Consider the following 21,968-nt stretch of genomic DNA (forward strand, 5'->3'; position numbering starts at 1 on the left):
CTTTTAAAATTGATTTTAAATATGTTCTAAGCTATATTCGCCGCTGATATTTTGTAGACGATGTTTGTGTGTCCACCTAAATCGATCTCACGAGTTATCTCGACTTCAAAATTTTGTGTCAGTACTCCTTTAACCGAGAAAGTGTAAGAGTGGGGTTGAAGATTAATATGCAGAAGAGAAACATGATGTTCAATTGACTGGCAAGAGAACAAAAATTCAGGATCGCCAGTCAGCCTCTATAGAGTCTGTAAAGGAGTACGTTTATCTAGGTCAATTACTCACAGGGGACCCTGATCATGAGAAAGAAATTTATAGATGATGATGATGAAATAAACTTTAATTTTCGACACAGTGTTCCCGAGCGTTTGAGCTTTGGATCACTCTTGGTGGGAGGGTCACTCATTCCAGGAATCCTATGGCCGCGATAGCATCCCGGGCTCTGGCAACAAAACGTCGTTGGTCGTCCAGGGCCGGGGTGGAGATCGTGGCCTCCCACGTCTCGGCGAGGAGGTTCACGTCTTCGGTCGTTTTATGTTTGGTAATGGCGTCTTCGGGGCGCCACGGGCACTCTAGTAAATGAGCCAGAGTGTCCTTGACATTGCGATGATAGATGTGCTTCGGTTAATTCTTGAAGGGTATTAATTGTGGCTGTGGCCATCACCCTTTGTGTGGATGCTCTAATCGGAACACCAAGAGCGACTTTGTGTATCTTGCGGATCAAAGAAAACGACGAAGTGGTTGTTCTGCACATCACTGTTTTGGTCTCTCTGGAATATTATACATTTTCACCGGTTTCTGCTGGGAGACGCCGCTCCCTTTCTCGGCGATTGAAGTGGTATCGGTCGAGCACCGTCCAGTCCTGCCAGCGTCTGCGGGAGCTACTCCAAGGAAGAGGAACTGCCTTCGGAGCGAAGCTGAGAGCGATGACACCGAGCTGTACTCTCCCTCGAGTGACACCACTTCGGATGATGCAGGCTTCGAGGTCTACACACGCCGGAAAGCGAAAAGACGAAATGTCAGCGGATGCTCCGCATCAAGTAAGTCGATTGTGACTCCTACGCCGAGAGCTCCGGAGCATACAATTATCTTCGTTCCTGAGGCGGCTACGGACAAACTCAACCGACTCAATAGACAGGCCATCTCTATTTATCTGGAGTCTCTCGCTCCAGGCGAGATAAAAGACGTCAGAATCAATAATCGCAAGAACGTCCTCGCTATCGAAGTTACTAACCGAAGCGCCTTGGATTCGTTGATGAAGATTACGCAGCTAGATAACATCAAAGTGCGCTGCCACACTCCTCAGACCTTGTAAACCACTGCAGGAGTGGTTTACAACATGGACGTCTCAATCAGTGACAATGATTTGCCTATATTGATCAAAACAAGGACAGAGAGCATTCCCATAATACAAGCTCATCGTGTTGGCAAGTCAACTTGCGTGAAGCTCCTTCCTCTTCAAAGGGGATAGCCTACCATCGTATGTAAAGGTCGGCCATTTTCGTCATACTGTACGACCTTTCGTGCCCAAGCCCCTACAGTGTCGCAATTGTCAGAGAATTGGACACGTGAGTGCTGTGTGCAGGCTCAGGTTGTTCTGAGTCGCATAGCTCCGACACTTGTCGCATGACCGATTTCAAGTGCTCCAACTGCAAGGGTGCGCACGCTGCGACTTCGAAAGATTGCCCGTTCCAGAAAAATGAACAGAAGATCTTGAGGCAGATGGTTAGAGATCATACGACGCATAAAGAAGCCGCAACTAAAGTGCGACGCCGACGCCGACGTTCCCGGCACCGCAAGTCAAGAAAACACTGTGGTAGTTCTAAGGAAGTGCAGAAACCAGAGAAGGCTGGTCGTCAACCGCTGACCTCGTGCATTACCAGCGCAGATGAGAGATGAACGCCCGCCATCGATGACTCAAAGGAAGCATGGCCACCTTTACCGAAGCCATGCCAACTCGCAGAACTACGAAACACGAATCGTCCAACAACTACGAATGGCCCGACAACAGGCCCTGCAGCAGTCCGTGCAGAAGGCCAGGACCTGCTAGTGATCACCATGCTGAAGTCACTCATGAATGTGATGCGTACGTTACTGACGAACCTAAACACCCCGAATGCTCGCAGCGCACTGCAGGTACTGGACGCGATGAATCCAGTACTTGCAAGTCTTGAATAGCATCATGGCTCATTCACCGCTGTCGTTCCGTAAAGATGTCAAGGAAGCATTCCTTTTTCAGTGGAATGCTCGAGGCCTCAGATCAAGAATTTCGGATTTTCGACCTTTCATTTTTGCGAACAAATTTCCCATCATCGTCGTCTGCGAATCAAACCTTCAAACTACAATCCGGCTATCGGGCTATGAAGCTTTCTCATCCGCGTCGTGTAATGTCCTCAGCAAGGTCGTCGTTTATGTTCGGTGTGAACTCACTTACGTGCTACCTTCAGTTGTGCCTCACGACGACGAACAATACGTGTGTTTAACTCTAAAAACAAAGAAACATACATTCACTCTCGTCGCTGCATATATTTCTCCAACCGGTCGCTTTGAGACGCAACGACTGGGTGCTTTGTTATCCGCAACACCTGGCCCTTGGATCCTTAGTGGAGATTATAACGCACACCACCCGCTCTGGGGGAGTGTGAAGATGGACTCCAAGGGAATAAAACTAGTTGCATTTGCCTCGTACCAAGAGCTTTGTTACCTCAATGACGGCAGCCCGACATATTTACGTGGACTAACCTACAGCAACTGTCTGGACTTGACTTTCGTCTCTCAGTGTCGTCGAAGCAGTATAAAATTAAGTGGTTCTCAGGCATAGAAACCCATGGAAGTGATCACGTTCCTACCTCCAAGATAGCCAAGTCTCTATCTACTGCCCTCTGTAGAATAGACTTGACGAATTTCAGATCGCTTATGGAAGACGAATGTCAAGAAGGCCACCCATCATTTCTGTAGAATCAGATTAGAAATGCACTGCAAGAGGCTATGTTCACTTTTAGGCCTTCTCCAAAGTATAATGAATATGATGGTGAATTGGAAGGCTTCGAGCGATTCGCCGACGCGCAGAAAGAAGATACAGGCTCACCAAATGTATTCATGATCTGAGGGAGGCGAGGCGGATCCAGTTCCGTTTAAGGCACGTCCACGCTAGCAGCAAATATACCGACGGCTAACCGGCCTCCCGTGCCCTAGAACGTATGCCGCGCGAGAGGTGTCGTAAAAGTAGACGTAGTTAAGCCGGCGCACCGCCCGCAGCACGATCAACGGGCCTACTCGATGACTGCGAAGCTGCATGCCTCCGCCACCGGCGACGAAAACATCGGCTCCAGCTTCTGTTCCAAGCAAAAGCGTAAATTGTACATTTTACGAAGAACGATATCCACTGTCAAACGTTAAACGTGGAACTTGACACAGGCGTAAAGTTTTCAATTTTCCGAGGGGGGGGGGGGGGGGGACCAGCATTCCGGAACCTACCCATGTATATATATATATATGCTAACAATTTTCTACTTCTAGCTTTATGGCGAAAGCAATTATATCGACACTTCAGGCACGTTATCGTGGTTGTCGTCGCCGTGATGTTCTGCATTAAATCCAAAAGCCATATACATGTGGGTGCGGGAAAAAGCACGTAACAGTGAGCCGAAAAGGATGGCGGCTTGATGGGCATTATTTCCCACGCGCTCAATATTCGGGTTAGAATTGTAGGTCACGTAATCAAACGCGAATGGGAAGGAGAGATCGCGTCTTATCCTCTAGCCCTGCCGTAACTGTGAATGACTGTGCGCGGCTCGCGCTTATGGGGCCCGCATGCCATATCTAATTGTTGGTAGTCATTGGTGGGTGCAATGATAAAGGGTGACCAGGGATGGCTGCTAACTTCATGCGCGCTGTCTTCCTTGCCGGACTGTCTTGCTGCGCCACTAGTGTTGCAGAGTTAAGAGACAGAGGTCATCGCAGAACACTCGCAGAGGCCGTCAGTAGTTGACATACAAATAGGCTGATGATGATGATGAATCTAATTTTCAGAGTTGCGGTGAATCGCGCGGCTGTACGAACCGTTCGCCTCCGCTGCCGGCGTTCTTCATAATGCTTGCGCTGTGAAAGCGAGTGCTCGAGGTCATCCAGTGAGGTATTTACAGGTTTACATGGTCCGTGTTTACTATGTCCATTATGCTTACTATTTTAATTTTAGGTGAATGTTTACTACAATATATATGGTCACTATGACTAACGTATAGACTCGTGTAAGGGCCACACTTTTCTGTCGCGATTTTGACGAGCCTTTCATGGGACCGGGCCATTTGGCCTCATTTTTCCAACTACGAGTATGAAATCCGCCGTAAACCTCCGCGATCGCCTCCTCTCGACATCCAGCAGCGGCGCGCGAAAGTATGCTGCGCGCGACAATTCGCTGTTGAGCCCGATCAGAATCGGCGCACGGAACGCGATTGCTTCTCGGTTGGATGTCTTTTTTTATTGCGATAGCAATTATATGGACACTTCAACCGGATTTATGCCGTCGGCGTCGCCGTGAGGTTCCGTATAAAATCCAAGGGCGATAAATTTAATCGTCGCCGCGCGCCGAATGCGCGAGTGAAAGCGCCGCGGGGGACGCGCGCTATCACGGAGAGCGAACGCATGGCGGAAAGCAAACGCGACCGTCGCGCGCGAAAGGCCGTGGGGGTATGGGAGGGAGGCGGGGCGACGCTGTGCTGCTTCACCAAATGCTTATCTTGCAACCGGGCGCAAGGGTAACTGGCCACTCAATCTCCCACGCGAAAGCAAGAAAGCGGGAAGGCAGCGCGGGAGGGAGTGGGGGCAGCTTCTACTCTGCCAGCAACTGCAGCCGTACTTTGCCCGGCTGTGGCGGTCGCCCGCACCGTATCTTATCTCCACACGGCTCTGACCTTTGTATGCGCTGTGCATACGCCGCTCAGTTTCCGTTGAAGCGATAGACCGCGCGAACCTTCGCCCGCTGCGGCGGCTGCGCTTGCTGCCAGCGTTTTGGCAGTCGTCGTCTGCGGTCATTCAGTGTGATCTAATCATGTTTGCTTGTGCGTGCTGACACCACGCTTGTTAATTCAGTTAGTAAGCGAATGTGTCCAAGTTTGTGCAGCCGATAAAACTACTATCCCTACTCCGAATAGCTCTCTACTAATTTGCTATCGCAATTGATGCTTCGCCTTTCGGGCGAAACTGCAACATTTTTTTTTAAATATTGGCTGTCAACTTATGGGTGCGGGCCTTACACGGGTGCGATACTTACACGGATTTACACGGTAAGAATCTTCCTTCGTGTAATAGTCTTCTACTTCGCTATCACTAATACTGCTTCGCCTTTCCGGACAAACTGCACTCTTTTTTTTTTCTTTTTTTAGTACTTTGAGTCCGAGTATAAGCGCTGCTGCGCATGACTTCTAGACTTCTATTTATTCTGATTTTGAGTGAATCCGGCTTGGCATCATTTCGGTTACTGAGTGAATTCTATATACAAGGTGTTTCAGCGAACAGTTTCCAAAATTTTTAAAGGTGGTCTGTGGCAGATAGTACAATTCTAGTTCATGAGCTCGTCTACTCGAAGAGGCGGGCATTACTTGCGCAAAAAATTGAAATGCATAACCGAGTAATTAACCAATTAAGTTTTTAGCTAATTACTTTATGGCCCATGTTGCCATTTACAAACTCTAGCCGTGGATTGAGGATCCACTTTGAACTAAATCTCAGGCTGACACCAGTGTCGAGATATTAATTCTCTAACTTTGCGGAGAAATACATTGGCGTGCCAGTCACTTTCTCAACAAAACGTCGTTTTATGCGTCAAAGCACAAAAGTATGAACGAACAAATTATGGGATTTTACGTGCCAAAACCACGATCTGATTCTGAGGCACGCCGTAGTCGAGGACTATGGAATAATTTAGACCACCTGGGGTTCTTTAACGTGCACCTAAATCTAAATATACGGGTGTTCTAGCATTTCGCCCCATCGAAATGCAGCCGCCATGGCCGTGATTTGATCCCGCGACCTCATGCTTAGCAGTCCAACACCATACAACCGCGGCGGGTAAGCGCAAAAGTAACTGCAAGCAAATGCATTTCTCCGCAATGTTCAGGAATTAGTAAATCGAAACTGGTGCCATCCTGAGAATTAGTTCCTAGTGCATCCGACTTGCGAATTCCACTGCTAGAATTTGTAAATTGCAATACGGGCCATCTAGTTAATATGTTAAAAACCTAATTGGTGATTCTTTAATTAGTCGATTATGCATTTCAATTTTTTGTGCAAGTAACGTCCATCATGAACTAGAATTGTGCTATCTGCCACAGGCAACCTTTAAAAAATTTTGAAAGTGTTTGCTGAAACACCCCGTATTTATGGCCTCTGCATGCAAGAGACGATGTTTCCATCCCTCATGCTCTGAAGTCTGCAGGGTTTTTTTTTTTTTTTTCAGGTTCAAAAAATCACGCAAAGTAATTTGAAGTGAGGTGAACATACATCAACATATTCATTCTTTAGGTATCCATTTAGTTGACTACCTCTTTCTCTTTAAAAAATATAATAAACTTTGTCCTTTGTATATATTTAAATACATTGTTTCTGTGCGTGGTGCGGAAATTGTCTCAGCGGAAATTTACAAAAAATGTTAAAGTCAGGAAACACGGATGAGGTAGCCGCCGCTGGTGCTTCTAATGCGCTTGCCCCCCTATTGTCAGGATTTGCCGAAATAAAGCGAAAGTATAAATTAAAGGCCGTGCACGTCCGCGCCAACATTGGTGCCGTAAGCTTTTAGCCACAACAAAAGTGAAAATGTGGAGGCAACGCAAGAGAATCCTCGAATTATGTGGGTAACATAACTGCGGTAATTACATCTTAGGAGCGGGGGGGGGGGGGGGGGTGCACTCAATGCTCGATCACAGTAGGCGGACACGGCCCCGATTTTGGTCAGCCGACTGTTGGCGACAGCAGTCTACATGACGGAAAACGCTGTGGCCAATAGTATAAAGGAAGGATTACGCTGTCGCCAACAGTCGGCTGACCAAAATCGGTGCTGTGTCGGCCTAAGGTTTATTCGATTCACCCAAGTTTCACTGCACCTTCTGAACCTATTAACGGTGCAGAGCACCTCGGCTAGGGTGGCTAGAATTGCACTCAGGAACGATGCACCAGCGTTCAGTTTTCTTCTTCGTTTTAGAGTGCATCTTTACTACAGCTCACAAATGCATGACCCATGTAAAATTTAAAAAAAATTACACCATCTTCCCGTAGGGGAACCCTGAGTAGTATGCGAAGCAGCTATGGGGTCGACTCAAGGCAGTTTTATCAGCTGTATAAACTTGGACATGCAGCAGAACCAGCAACGCGCAGAACCGTTGCCGACGCTGTCGGCGTTTTGCCCGCGTTCGCAACGAATGCGCGCGGCGTTGGTGACTGTTGCCGCTGCCTCTGGGGCGCCTACCGTCGCGCCTCTAACCTAAGCTGCTTCGCATTATCGCGCGCGGAGCCGCAGGTGTTGCCATTCGTTACGCAATCCGGAGAGGAGAGCAGCGTCGGAGAGGAGAGGAGTAATGCCGAGAGGAGATGAGACAAGGAGAGGAGGGGGAGGAGGAGGATGCGCATGCGCAGTAGGGGTGTGGACGCACGGCGGTTGTATGGATGGAGGGAGGTAGGGAGTGACATAGCCCCGAGCATAAGATGCTTCGCATCTAAAAATCATGTAACCGAAAAAAAAAAAATAAGTAAACGACGCAGCAGCAACCCCGTGATGCCGTCACGTTACCTTACAGGGAATCCATAGAATAGGGAATCTGCGACGGCGGTGGATGCACGCATGGATGCACGGCCCCGATGATGATGATGATGATTTATTGGCATCCCCTTTGAAACGGGGTGGCGACAAATAGTCACCTAGCCTGCTTGATTTAATCAGGTATACTACACATGTTCTTTATCTAGCATTTTTGTATACCCTCTCATTATCTTTCTTTTTCAAAAATTTAGCTTGTACCGCTGCCTATGATTTTAAGAGATCCGGTCGTATCCATCTTTTCCCTGCTTTTTTTCCACCAGTACTCTAATCGTCTCTTGCTGATCTCTACGGCTGATCTGTTTATGTTTCCTTCCACTTTAAACCCAAGCGCTTCTGGGAGTTGCACGTTACCTACGGTTCTCGCTGGGTGGATCCCGTCGCATTCCATTAGGATGTGCTGAGTGGTCTCTGGATCTTTACTGCAGCATACACATGTCTCATCTAGTTCCGAATATTTGTTCCGATATGTTTTCGTCCTTAGGCAACCGGCTCGAGCCTCAAATAGCAAGGCACTGCCCTTTGTGTTATCGTACAGATTTTCCCCGCGCCCCCTGCAGCAGCGCCCCTAGCGGCAGCAGCGCACCGAGGGACCCTGTCTGGCAAGGGAAACGCGCCGCGCTTTTCACACCTCCCAATTCTAGCTACCCTACCTCGGCCTTCGATTCCCCGAGGTACAGTGTACTAGAAGTATATACAGTGTACTTCTAGTACACTGTAACCCGGCGCTGAGCCATGCTCCCTCAAGGGCTGCAGAAGATAGCGTCAACCTTTCCCTTTCCTCACGAACCACTTACTACCCAATTCTAGCTACCCTACCTCGGCCTTCGATTCCCCGAGGTACAGTGTACTAGAAGTATATACAGTGTACTTCTAGTACACTGTATCTTGAGGTGCAGCGGTGCACCCTGCACCCCCGTGCTCGATTACACGGGGTGCAAGGCCTTTGCCGCCGCTGTGCAGTGCACCCTTGAACCTTGCAGTGAGTGGGTGCAGCCTGGTACCCCATAACTGGCACCCCCATACACCTTTTCGTTTGTGGTGCCGTACACCTTTTCTGAATCGAACAAACCTCTAGAGTCTAGTGTGAATGAGCCTTGAGCGTATAGCGGAGCCTGTCAAGCAGGCGTCGGTGCGGTTTCGTACGCGTCATATCACATTATCATTATTTTTTGTGAGCCTGGCCGACGGCCTGCACGATGTTACGTCTCAACCTGGAAAAGCGCATTCCTTGGACGTATGACACGAGTGATGTCCATTCATCAGTGCGCGCACCGACAGCGACCAGGCGTGTGATTGACTGTGACGCGTTAACAAAGGAGCTCGCGTCGAGGCAACAACCACCATCGCCATCCGTGGATACGGTAATTACCGTGAAGATCACTCTGTCTAATCCTGATCCTTACAAGAGGGCCGTCACGCAGAGCCCGCTAATTGATGTAAGGGACAACGTCGACCAACACCGTGGGGACCGCGTCGAGCTCGGTTTTCCAGATGGCCACGCAGGTTCAAGAATGCGGCCTCCCCCCCCCCCCCCCCCCCCCCGCCCGGCGGCAACACTCCAATTGCTAGTAGGTACAGCGTTTGACCGCTGGCGCCACGCTGCGCCGCTCGCGCGTACCGCGTTTCTAGGTGGTTTCTTTCGCCGAGGGCGCTCGAACGCAATCATATGGTTTGCATGAATGCAAACATTGGTAGCGTGGCTTTATGGTTGAGTGGCTACGGCGCTCGCTTTGGGGTTCGAGTGGCTACGGCGCACGCTGGTTAGAATCCCGCCTGGGCTAGAATTTTTTTTCTTAATATCACGCTTTTCTTTTTTTTCCCTCTCTGTTTGCCAGCGCGGTCGCTTGAACCCCGGTGCCACGGCGGCAGCCGTGGTGCCGGGCACCGACCCGAAGCGGCGGTCGTTGGGGTGTTGCGGAGCGCAGCGTAGCAACACCCCAAATAAAAAAATACTGCTTCAGTCAGGTAGACTGCTCCCTCCCTGATAGTGAGATCATATTTGGATCATCAAAACAGTGATGCGTTTATAATACCACCGATCCCAACAGCAGGATAGTCACCACCAGCCCAGCGTTTTCTCCGTCAACGCCTCCTCCGTTCCAACGGCGGCGGCTAGAAACATGGTACGCGCGAGCGGCGCAGCGTGGCGCCAGCGGTCAAACGCTGTACCTACTAGCAATTGGAAATACGCGGCCCGGCGGAACGGTGCGTCAACATGGGAGGGATGTTTCGACCGATTCGACGATTAGGATTGGCCGAGATACCGTCATCAGATTCCGTAGTTTAGTCTCCTAGGGAAGACGACTGTATTAAAAGCAGAGACTTGTGGTGCAGTGGAATGGTTCTGACGTGTCCTGATGGGAACTCAGACGTTTAATATGCTCCTGATGGTGTGGGCTTCCGTACCAGGGGCCAGTGTAAATAATGTAAATTAACCCCTTTTTTCCTTCATTCCTACTACCGGACGTACTCATTAATGGGCTTGGTGGATTCCTGGCCCAAACGCCACCTTGAGCCGCAACGACGACTACTTTTCCGGGAGGATGCTTCCAAGTTCATTGACGTAATTAAAGATCAAGAATGCCCCCCGGATTGGCTGACGAGGATTGAGCCCCTCGCAATATTAAATGAATTTTAAACATGACATGACCAGCCACAATGTGGCTGACCGCACATTATTTATGCATGTAAGTTTGAAAGTGCGTGTATATGCATTATTATGTATTGCTTTCATTGGAAAAAAATTGATGCAATTTGTGTTCGCTACGTGAAAGTTCCGGCAATAAAGAAAACAAAAATAGTTCATTGTCTGATGGGTGGAGCATCGGGCAACAGAATCCATGTTCGAAACCAGCCGTTAGACCAACTTGCGTCGGCGGTAGTGATGTCATTTTAAAATATAGAAATTTTGGGAGCACTGGAAAAATATCCTAACATATTTTAGCATTAGAGAAGTAAAAGTAACAGCAGAAGTAGTTGCATGTAAAGACGCGTTTATAAATGTTTTGCCACGATATGGAAATTCTATAACCCTCTTTCTTATTCGCTCAGAGATTCTTTGTCGCTTACCGGTTTGTCTCGTCTACCGAACATGAAATATGTGCACTTTTAATTTTATTAGGGAGGCGAGATTGCCGTACTGTGTGCACACTTCCGGAACTCTAGTTTTTCAGAGTGCAGGCGGAGTGTGTTTGCCACGTGGGCAATTATCAAACCGGTACTCATAAAAACTAGGTGAGACATGTGGCCGTGTTTAGACGTACGCAACGGTGGGAAATCAGCAGTCATTAGTATATAGCTTATCTTTTGCGATCCGCTTGAAACCAGTTAACGATAGATAATTATCATTTCAAAATAGTTTTCATGCATTCCGTTAAAGGGCCCCTCACCAGGTCAGGCCATTTTGAGCCGATAAGCGCAGTGAATACAATGCGCGCTAACGATCATGTATGCTAAGTAGTATTACATCCCTACGCGCCACACAAATAGCTTAAATTTCAAACCAAACTGTCGATGGTGATGTTCTTTCTTTTTCTTTCAGAACTGCCACAATTTACAGGTATTGAAATGATCGATTTTATGGCGGCTGGCGGAACGGCATAAGCGATTAAGTAAAAGCATGTGCTGGTCGGGCTAGTCGCTGTAGCCGAACAGGAATGCGAGTTACAGAGCTGAGCGCAAAGCTCGGCGAGCTTGTATATTGTGGGTATTTTTCCTGTACTACTCGTCGCAATGGAGCAGTTGTTCGCCTTAACCGTTACGTTTTCTAGTACATATAAGCTACTCTTGTTTCAGCCAATGACACAGGGCGGTGCTAATTATGGACCGAGAGGCCATAGTTCAGCAGTCATAACGGGTAGGTGAAAACAGTGGCGGGATCATATGCGAGCCGCTGCCTACAGAATTAGTTGAACCGGGCTCTCACCAATTAGTTTCAGTTGTTTTGACCGCAGTGGTCCAATATCCGTCTAGCGAGCAATAAATGGCTTTATTTGTGAGACTTCAATATCCATGTTCGTCGAGGGCTAATGGTATGTACCTTTCGTGATCACTTTATCTTGACCCTTGCGCATTTTTCGTGCTTTCTACAAGTAAGGTGCTGCCTGCAAATGCCTCCGTGTAGCTTTTCAATTACATTCCTTTGAACGCTTTGGATTGAAGCTGTAGGCTGAGAGGTTACAGAATGGGTGCACATCAAGAAAAGGGAAGCGGAGTCGAGCACGGCAGATAATTGTATAGGCGGGCTGACGAAATTGGGAAATTGGCAAGCATAAGATGGTGCCAGTATGCACAAGAGAGCGTATTGTGCAATCGCTCGGAGAGACGTTCGGACTTCATTTAACATGTATAGACCTATGAAGATGATGATGATGATGACAGATACAAGATACCCAAAGAGTATCGTAAGGTAGCATGTAAGGTACATGCTACCTTATGTATGTCTGTAAGATCCATCTTCGATACTGCACACACCTGCGCCCTGTAGTGGTATTTATCTATGTGTATTGCATGAAACTACAGCACACGGCACGTGCCAACTTCAACAAAATTGGTGATCAATGAAATAGACGGTCACAGAAAAAGAAAAACCGGTAAAATGACCTTAAAAAAACCGTGGGATGTCTATTTTGGAAAACTATATTCAGCGAAAAAAAAATTGTTGAACAGAAGTAAAAACCGCAAAAAAAAAGCATGGTATAATTGGCGTAATTGTAACCGCATTGGTTATGCCCTTATTCGGTAATTGTTAACAAGAGTTACTTTACATGGCTCCCATTGTGAACGCCACAACCACGTCGTGCAAAGCATATACGCGGATTTCTAAACCATCCACTGGAGCTCATGCGTATCAATTTCCACGTAAACTCTGACTCCGTTGTCGTGTCCGCTGCCGTTGCGTTGATGCGGGCGAATGACTGACGCCACTCCGATGTAGCCACGTACCCAAAAAGCCCCGTGTTTATTAGACAGCCGCTTTTTATCCCTTTTCCTCAGTGACGTCACAGAGCATGTGCACACGAGTGCTTGGTCAGATCAGAGATAACCGATAACAGTACACCGTTCCATATATCGCGTTGTGCAAAGCTATGGCAGATAGCAAGAATTCTTGTAGTAGCTGCGTTCGCACCAAGCAATAGTTCGGTGTTCTTACCAGCCACTACGTGACATTGCTCTTCATGTAAGCCCCATAATAAATAAAAAAAAAGTTTTATACCTTAGAAATGAACAAATTGTGTTATACGGCACTTAATACATTCTTTTAGATCGTTTTACGTTTCGTTGTTATCCTTTTGTGGTTTTTCATTTTCAGGGGGCCCGTCTCGGCGCCTCACGTGCACGCTCGCCCTGGGCTCGCGCGAACAAGAGCGTGGCCACGAGATGCGCAGAGCGATACATTTTGATTACCGAACCTCTTGCGTAGCTTTCCCAGCATTGCACGCGCACCTGAGGCCAGAACGCAGCTTACACGTGTCACATTCGAAAAAGGACATTGGACGCCCGCCAGAGAACAAGGAGACCGTGCGAACGCAAGTGCTGACTGTCGCCTTCAGCATCTGACGGAGCGCCGATATCATGGACATCGACTGCCTGCCGGACAGCCTTTTGCTGGAAGTCTTCCGACATCTCCAGTTCCAGGCCATATGCAAATGCTCACGGTAACTATGCTGTCCTTCTCATTTCAAAGCAGGCAACTTAGCGGCCTCTCCCGAAGGGTTCGTAATTGTGGATCGCCTTTTTGCAGAGAGATGCGTCTGCTTGTTGTACCATAGTCGTTGATCACAGCTCACTCTAGCTTGACAACCACCATACTGCGAGGTCGCGATTAGATTCTCGGGTGAGGAAGACTGATGGAAGCATGGAGGCGTTCTAAATAATTGTACTTCAGGTTCACTACAGTTTTAAAGGCGAAGGTTTCATAGCGGGACTTTGGTGACTGTGGCTGCTGCTCTTTCCGAATAGTATCGTTTGGAATTACGCAAAGCGTTACCAAGTGGACTAACGTGATCTATGTGCCTGTTGCAAGTGTGTGTGTGTGTGTGCGTGGTGTGCGTGTGGTGCGTGTGTGTGTGTGTGTGTGTGTGTGTGTGTGTGTGTGTGTGTGTGTGTGTGTGTGTGTGTGTGTGTGTGTGTGTGTGTGTGTGTGTGTGTGTGTGTGTGTGTGCGTGCGTGTGTGTGTACGACAGAAGCAAAAGGACGGTAGATGGTGACGCTCCACGCGAATTTACGACATGCCGATTGCTGGGTTCTACATACCGTGTTCTGGACGAGCGCAAGCGATACCTATATGCATGTCGTGTGGTCTTTGTTATAACAACGATGATTTTTGCACTCCGACGATGAAACGTTGGTACAGGACCGATCATAAAGGCGGTACATTGTGGCTTCTGCGTAGCGTTAGCTGCTACGAGTGAAGTACTGCAGCGTCTCAAAGCGCGAGCTGCCACGAGGCAAACATGCCAGAAACTTGCACGCGACGCACGCACCGAACGTGTCAAGGACGTAGGTAGTTTTTGCCCGAGAGAAGCATAGGCGCGCAATCGTGGCCTAGTCGGTAAAGAAAAAAATTGCGGCAGAACCCATCTCACGACGACGGTCGACGGTAATGCGTTAGCATTGAATGAAAAATTGGAGGACGCTTCGCCTGAGTGGAACGCGATCTCGGGCCCCGTTCGCATCGCATTTTTCTTTGAGTCGGTTTCACTATAACACAGAACGTGGGAAACACCAAGCTTACCCCGATCCCCTTATAGTCGGCTGCACTTTAGACAGAAATGCATTGCTGGCCATACGTTTTTCCAGGGGGCAATATAAGTCGTCTTATATTAAAACTATAGTGAACTAGAATATACTAGTTCACTATAATTAAAGCGCAAAGGCCCCAGCACCTTCTTTTTATTATTTTATTAATTGTTTGCTATATATATTGCCTCGACGCACGCGCGTGTCCCAATTTGACCTGCCGAGGATGCGAGCGCCATGTGGATAGGATTTTCACAAGTAACCTACCCGAGCGCGCCGCTGTTGGTATGGTATAAATGCTGGAAAAGGGGGTTTGTGTTTGAGTTTCTTGATAACAGAATGATGTTTTCTCGTACATTCAAATTACAATCCGACGCCACCATGTCTGCAGGTTGTGGTTAAGTCGTACTTTACCATTTTTCTGACGGATTTTACTGTGAGAAATTCAATTTTTGTTCACTAACACCTTTCGCCGCGCGGAGGGCCTGCACGGTCGCGGTGGTTCGGGATGATTTTCTCCGCCACGGACGCCGACGCTGACGCCGGCACCGACGCTGACGCCGGGTTTTCTGCGACATGGGGCCCTTAACGCTGTCGCGTTAATATAGCGGCACGATTTACTGCCACCGTCGAAACGAGTTATATATGAGGCGTGTACTGCAACGGAACTCCTCTTTCTCGCTTCGATGATGATGATGATTTATTGGCATCCCCTTTGAAACGGGGCGGCGACAAATAGTCACCTAGCCTGCTTGATTTAATCAGGTATACTATACATGTTCTTTATCTAGTTTTTTTTTGTATACCTCTCATCATTCTTTATCTTTTTCAAAAATTTACCTTGTAGCGCTACCTATATGATTTTAAGAGATCCGGTCGTATCAATCTCTTCCCTGCTATTTTTCCACCAGTACTCTAATCGTCTCTTGCTTATCTCTACGGCTGATCTGTTGATGTTTCCTTCCACTTTAAATCCAAGCGCTTCTGGGAGTTGCACGTTTCCTATGGCTCTCGCTGGGTGGATCCCGTAGCATTCCATTAGGATGTGCTGAGTGGTCTCTGGATCTTTACTGCAGCTTACACATGCCTCATCTAGTTCCGAATATTTGCTCCGGTATGTTTTGGTCCTTAGGCAACCGGCTCGAGCCTCAAATAGCAAGGCACTGCCCTTTGTGTTATTGTACAGATTTTCCCTTCTAATTTCTTTCTTCTCATTCTTGTAAGTCTCCATTGTCCTTTTTGTTTCCATTCGTTGCATCCAATTCACGGTCTCTATTTCTCTCACTTTCTTTCTGATGGCTCCTGGTTGTCTATTTACAGTTTCGATTATCCTGTACTTGATTGCCAACTTCCTTGACCTCTTCCTCCATTCTGTGTCCACGCTTTTCATGTAGAGATACTTGTGCACTTTAGCCGCCCATTTATTTTAATCCATGTTCCTGAGCCTTTCTTCAAAACTAATTTTGCACTGTGCTTCTCTGACTTCAAAAGAGGCCCAACCCATGTCACCCTGCACTGCCTCATTTGTGGTATTACCGTGGGCTCCCAAAGCCAACCGGCCTACTGATCTTTGGTTAACTTCCAAACCCGACAAGATATCCGATTTTAAGCATAGAATGGTATTTGCGAATGTTAGCGCTGGCACCATTACTCCTTTCCAGATTCCACGCACCACCTCATACTTATTGTGACCCCACAGTGCTCTGTGTTTCATTATTGCTGCATTCCGCTTCCCCTTTATTTTCAGATTATCTTGGTGGTTGCTTGAGTAATTCTTTCCTTCGTTTATGTGTACGCCGAGGTACTTGTATTGCTTCACTATAGGTATTACTTGCTGTTGAATTGACACCACGAAGTTACTCGTCTCTTCATTAAAGATCGTAATTCCTGATTTCTCTGTGCTAAACTTAAGGCCTAGATTTGTCGCTACATTCCCACAGATATTCGCAAGTATCTGTAAATCTTTTTTATTGTCCGCTAGTAGCACAATGTCGTCTGCGTACATCAGTCCGGGGAGCTTCTGTTGCACCATTTGTCCATTACGCATGTAGGATAAATCAAAACCTAATTCGCTGTTTTCCAGTCGTCTTTCTATACCCTTGACGTAAAGCGTGAACAACAATGGTGACAGAGGGCATCCTTGCTTCAATCCTTGGTGAATTCCCGCCATTTCATTTCTTTTTCGACCTTCCCATACCACTTGTACTTGGTTGTCTCTATATATCTCCCTCAGCAGCTCCACGAAATCGTCATATATGCCTTCGTATTGAAGAATATCCCACAACAATTCCCTGTCTACGTTGTCATAAGCTCCTTTAATATCTAGAAATGCTATCCATAAAGGTCTTTTCTGAGCTACTGAAATCTCTATGCACTGAGTTAGTACAAACATATTGTCCTCTAAGCGTCTGCCTTGCCTGAACCCATTCTGTAGTTCCCTCAATAAATCGTTTTTCTCCACCCACTTCGACAGTTGTAATTTTATGGCTTGCATTGCCATTCTATATATCACCGACGTTACTGTAACTGGCCTGTACGAGCTCGTCTTATCCTTATCTCCTTTGCCTTTAAAGATGAGATTCATCTTTCTTTCACGCCATCCAACGGGAATTTTCTTTGTTCCAATCACTTGCTCGATGGCATTCCCTAAGTGTTTCATAAGAACACTCAGCGCCATCTGGCGCCGCTGCCGCGAAGCCTGCGCGTGGCCTCCTAAATGGATGGCGGGCCGGTGCGTGCGAACGCTGAGAAACGCGGCATGCGTCCGCTCCAGTCTTCATTCTGGACACGCTGCGCCATCCAGTGGCACAACCGAGAAGTCCGAGCGTGGCCTCCGAGACGAGAAACGTGGCGCGATGGTGCCTGCGATCGCTGAGGATTGTTCCCTCGCTTGATGCTCACTTAGTGGCACAAACACAGTGACGCAAGCTGGCGAGAGGTTCACTGAAGAGCGGGAGCTACCCAGCAGATACCCAGTCAATTCATCGCGCTGTTCGCTAAAGCGTTGGCGTTAAAGGCGTTCATTGAAAAGCGGCACGTACCCAGTGCATTTGTGGCGCACCCTGCAATGCGTCGGGTTGCCGTCCTTGAGGAACGTTTGTTGCGTGGTTTCGATTCCCCTATGAATCGGATAAATTTAAGGGATCTTTTTCTTCATTGTATAGCGGCACATTCCCAGTGGTACATACCTAGTTACCCTAGTTGGCGTCGAACACGCAAGATGGATGACGATTATTGTTTGGGGACAAGATAAGCCCAAAAGAGTGCAAACTTGAGACTACAACTAGAAGAGCGCGCGTTCTCACTTTCATCAGTCTAATATGTAATTTCCTTGTTATTTTTCGCGAGCGAGAGTGACGTTTCAGGGGATGAATAGCAGACAGCAGCAGCCTGCCAGAGTGGGTGAAACAGGCAAATAATGCTAAGTGCATTAAAAGCGCGCAGTTTCGTCCGAAAGGTAAAACATTGATTGTGATAGCAAATTATTAGACAACTATACGAAGTAAGGGTCGTATAGTTTTATCGTCCGCGTAAATTGCAGTAAACATTCGCTTACTAATTAACAAGCATCGTGTCACGCACACACAGTCAAACACGAAGAGATCAAGCTTGATTACCGCGGACATCCGCTGTCAGAACACTGACGTGATGAAGAGCGGCAGCAGCGGTTAGCGAGAGTTTCGTGCTGCTCCTATAGCTTCAGCGCGTCTCCGAGGTTGTGCAACAACCTCGGACGCTCATTGGGTTCTATGTTGCTTCTGGTCGTTGGGTACTTCGTTGGGGACGCTTCGGGTCCGAGGTTGCTTTACAGATCCCACAAGAGTTGAATTGAATTCTGGGGTTTTAGGAGCCAAAACCTTACATGCCAAAACCACGATTTGATTATGAGTCAAGCCGCAGTGGGGGACTCCGGATTAATTTTGACCACCAGGGGATCTTTAACGTGTCCCCAATGCACGGGAAACGGGCGTTCAGCCCAAGACTGAATATGGCAAGTTTCGCGAACCTTTACTGAGCCAACGTGGCCCAAATACGAAAAATTACTTTAGAAGTCGTGACCTCACACGGAAGTGTTGACGTTGGGTTTTCCGCGCGAAATTCAAGAAAACGTAACTTTGAGCTTCATTTTCTCTTCTAATAATTGACCTATTACAGTGTAATTAACGACGGCAGAGTTATTGTTTTGCTTTAGTGTCCCTTTAAGCGTGTCGTAGCATGGCGCCGTTAGTCTATAGACTGAGCGGCGGCAACTTGCGTTTCCGGCGCTGCGATGGTTTCGGCGCTTGAGGCAGACGCTACGAGGATACGCAAAGCTGGCATGTTAGTGTAGGAAATTGGAAGATGTTCAGTGATTTTAGGATGCAGCATAGATCCGGGCGTTGCGCTACCGACAACGCAGCTGGCGCGGAGTTCTGGGCTGGAGTTCTTTTTAATCGTTTTTAAAGGATTTGTTCGGAGCACGTTGCCGCCGTCGCCGCGATATTAGCGATGCCTTTTCCGAAATTGATTATAGGTCGGCAAAATTATCACTACTCCATTCAGATTCACCGAAAAAAAAATTTTTTTTTTATTCTTTAGGATTCACTCGGATTCAGACTCGTCAAAATTATATTCAGCTGGGCTCATTCGGCCTCATGAGTGATTTTGCCGACCTATAGGCTCTGTAGTAAAAGTAACGCAAGGAAATGGCTCAATTATCGCACCTTCCCTAATTTTCAGGCATTTCGAACGCACTTCTAGAAACTCGCGCATACCGACGTATGACAATACCATTTGTGCATTTCAGCGTGTGCCGACGGTGGAGGCGAGTGACTCGCGACTGGTCACTCCGGCGGGTGATCAATGTGACCTCGCAACCGCTGTCAGCTCTCCAGGTGTGGCACCTCGTCCGTGACAACGCTGGCGCCAACCTCGTCGAGCTGAAGATCACGGGGTTCAAAACAGCCACTGCACGTGGACCCACAGCCATGGTGTTCGGACACCTAAGAGACCACTGCCCTTCTCTCAAGGTTAGCACGCTACGGCTAGTATATATACACCGGGGTATATATATATATATATATATATATATATATAAAGCTAATCCGACCTGCGTACATTGAGCTGTGGCACCTCAGATGGGTAGAAACTGAAATTAAAATTACGTTCTGGGGTTTTACGGGTGCCAAAACCGCGATTTGATGATGAGGCATGCCGTAGTGGGATGATACGGATTAATTTTGACCAGTTGGGGTTCTTTGGCGTGCACCCAATGCACGTTAACCGCCAAATGCAACAGGAGCTAGGAGCTGTTCAGCGATTACACGTGATATCCCGAAACACTCAAAAGGTCATCGGTCGTTTAAAAACACGGTATCTGGATTATCCACACCAAGGCCTTAAGCTTTTAACCGGAATTACTAAAGAAAGACATTTTTTAATAAGTTAAGCTGTTTAAATTAGGAGTTTAAACGTCTTATAGAAGAGTAAATAATTTAAGCGGCAATCACACCGGACGCCTTCATTTTTGGTGTGGCTACACCTGGCGCGTAGCGGCGCTGCCTGTACAGCACGCCGCGGGACAACCACGCTGTTACAATTACTGAAATACAGTTATGCTGGCATGGAAGCTTTCTATAAAACATATTACCGTGGCTCAGAATGCGCGACGAGGTCAAAAGCGTAACCCAAACTTGGCCGAAATTTCTCAGCCAAGCTTAATAAAAACGAGGAAGAAATGCAACACCCTCCACACCCCCTTCGAGCCTTCGTCTACCCAGTGGGCACCTACTTTCCACACTTACTCGTGTGACCATACAGGACCCACACACTCAAAACTCGCGCATTTACCGTTTCACGTTTGCCAGCAGTTGTCGTCCCAAATAAACAGCTTCGCAATAAGAAAATCCTCCCCTCACGTTTCGCAGGTCTTGCAGCTGACTGACGCTTGGCTGGAACGTTCTCTGGCGGACCTCACCACCAGGCTCACGCACCTGTCATTGAAGAGGTCTCTCTTTATTACCGACGTCTTTCGAGACAAACGGGAACCGTTGGCGGTCAGCTCCCTGCGGTTTCTTGACCTGGCCAACTGCATCTTCTTGCCGTGGTTCGACATGGCTTCACTTACACAGTTTCATTCGCTGCGCGGCCTGGTGCTCGAAGGCTGCTACCCACTCCTCGCCACTAGCTTTGCCCCGAGCAGGCCGATGATCACCAACCTTGTCCTGCTCAACATCGAGCGCATCTTCGTCTGCAACCGGGAGGTGCAGGTGGTGCTCCTTCAGGGCGCCAACCTCCAGTATCTGTTTCTGGGCCACACAGGCTTCGATGGGGAGGTGTTCGAAACGGTTTGGCGCCTCCTGAGAAACCAACGCCCGCTCCGCCTCACCCACGTCTGCCTCAGGTGCACGCAGATACAGGAGCTGCATTTGAACAAGCTCCTACAGATGACGCCCCGGTGCAGTGGTTAGCCGCGACGAGTGCCGACATGTCGCCTGCCGCCAAGGAGCACGTGGAACAGTACCTACCCAGTTCCTGTCAGTACCTGGAGGTGGGACCCGGCAACCCGCCAGCGCAGCGCGGCGTTCTGTGGACAACTCCGTGCCCTTATAAAACTTTCTCTCAACATGTTTTAGACCGCTTTTAGACTATTGTTACTAGAACCTACCAACAGTCAATAGAAATCCTTCCATCGGTCTTTAGGCTTCCTAACAACTCCCTAGTAACACCCTAGAAGCAATTGGCCACCAACATTTAGAAACATGCTCATAGGTTGTCTGTGAACTTCCTACTAACTGTGTAGAAACACGTTTCTTTAGACCTCCTATTAGCATTCATTAAATTGAAGCATGTTCATAGGCTATCTGTAAACGTCCTATTAAAAATTTACTAGCGCTTTCTTTAGACACCCTAGTAACATTGTTCTAACAATTGGCCACCAACATTGAATAGAAGCATGTTTGTATACTTTGTCAACATCCTACCAGCTTTCTACTGACAGTTTTTAGGCCTCATTATGACTTAATTATTTCAAACCTCCTACCAACATTTTCCCTTTACACAATCTAGAAACATTGTCCAGAGTTGGTCACAGTATGTGAATAAAAACATGTTCAACGCTGCTTATAAATTTATGCTAACCTGAAAATTTATAACTTTAGATCACCCAGTACACCAGCACACCACCCTATAATGCTCAGAGCCGCAACTATTAATTTCATTTATTGGACGCTATTAACGTCTGTCACCTTATGTATATATTTACGGGATCTTATTGGAGTATTGATAAATATCTAAGCTCTTGACGCGATGTGCAGCTGAAGCCACAGGTTGCGAAAGGAGCTACTGAAAATAAAGGTCTGACAAATTGGAAGCGTTGCGAAGATTGCATCACACATTTATTACATTATTCAATCAGTCAAACTTGGGAACCGCAGAA

General features: G+C 47.7%; 1 protein-coding gene across 1 annotated transcript; it reads left to right on the forward strand.

Moving 5' to 3' along the window:
* Positions 1–13,158: 13,158 nt before the first annotated feature.
* On the forward strand, positions 13,159–21,000 carry LOC119436191 (F-box/LRR-repeat protein 12). The gene is made up of 3 exons (XM_037702973.2): positions 13,159–13,467; positions 19,338–19,560; positions 20,458–21,000. The coding sequence occupies exons 1-3, from the start codon at positions 13,385–13,387 to the stop codon at positions 20,998–21,000; spliced, it is 849 nt and encodes a 282-aa protein (XP_037558901.2). The 5' UTR covers positions 13,159–13,384.
* The last annotated feature ends 968 nt before the right edge of the window (positions 21,001–21,968 follow it).

Source organism: Dermacentor silvarum, chromosome 1 (assembly GCF_013339745.2).
Source record: "Dermacentor silvarum isolate Dsil-2018 chromosome 1, BIME_Dsil_1.4, whole genome shotgun sequence".
NCBI lineage: Eukaryota > Metazoa > Arthropoda > Arachnida > Ixodida > Ixodidae > Dermacentor > Dermacentor silvarum.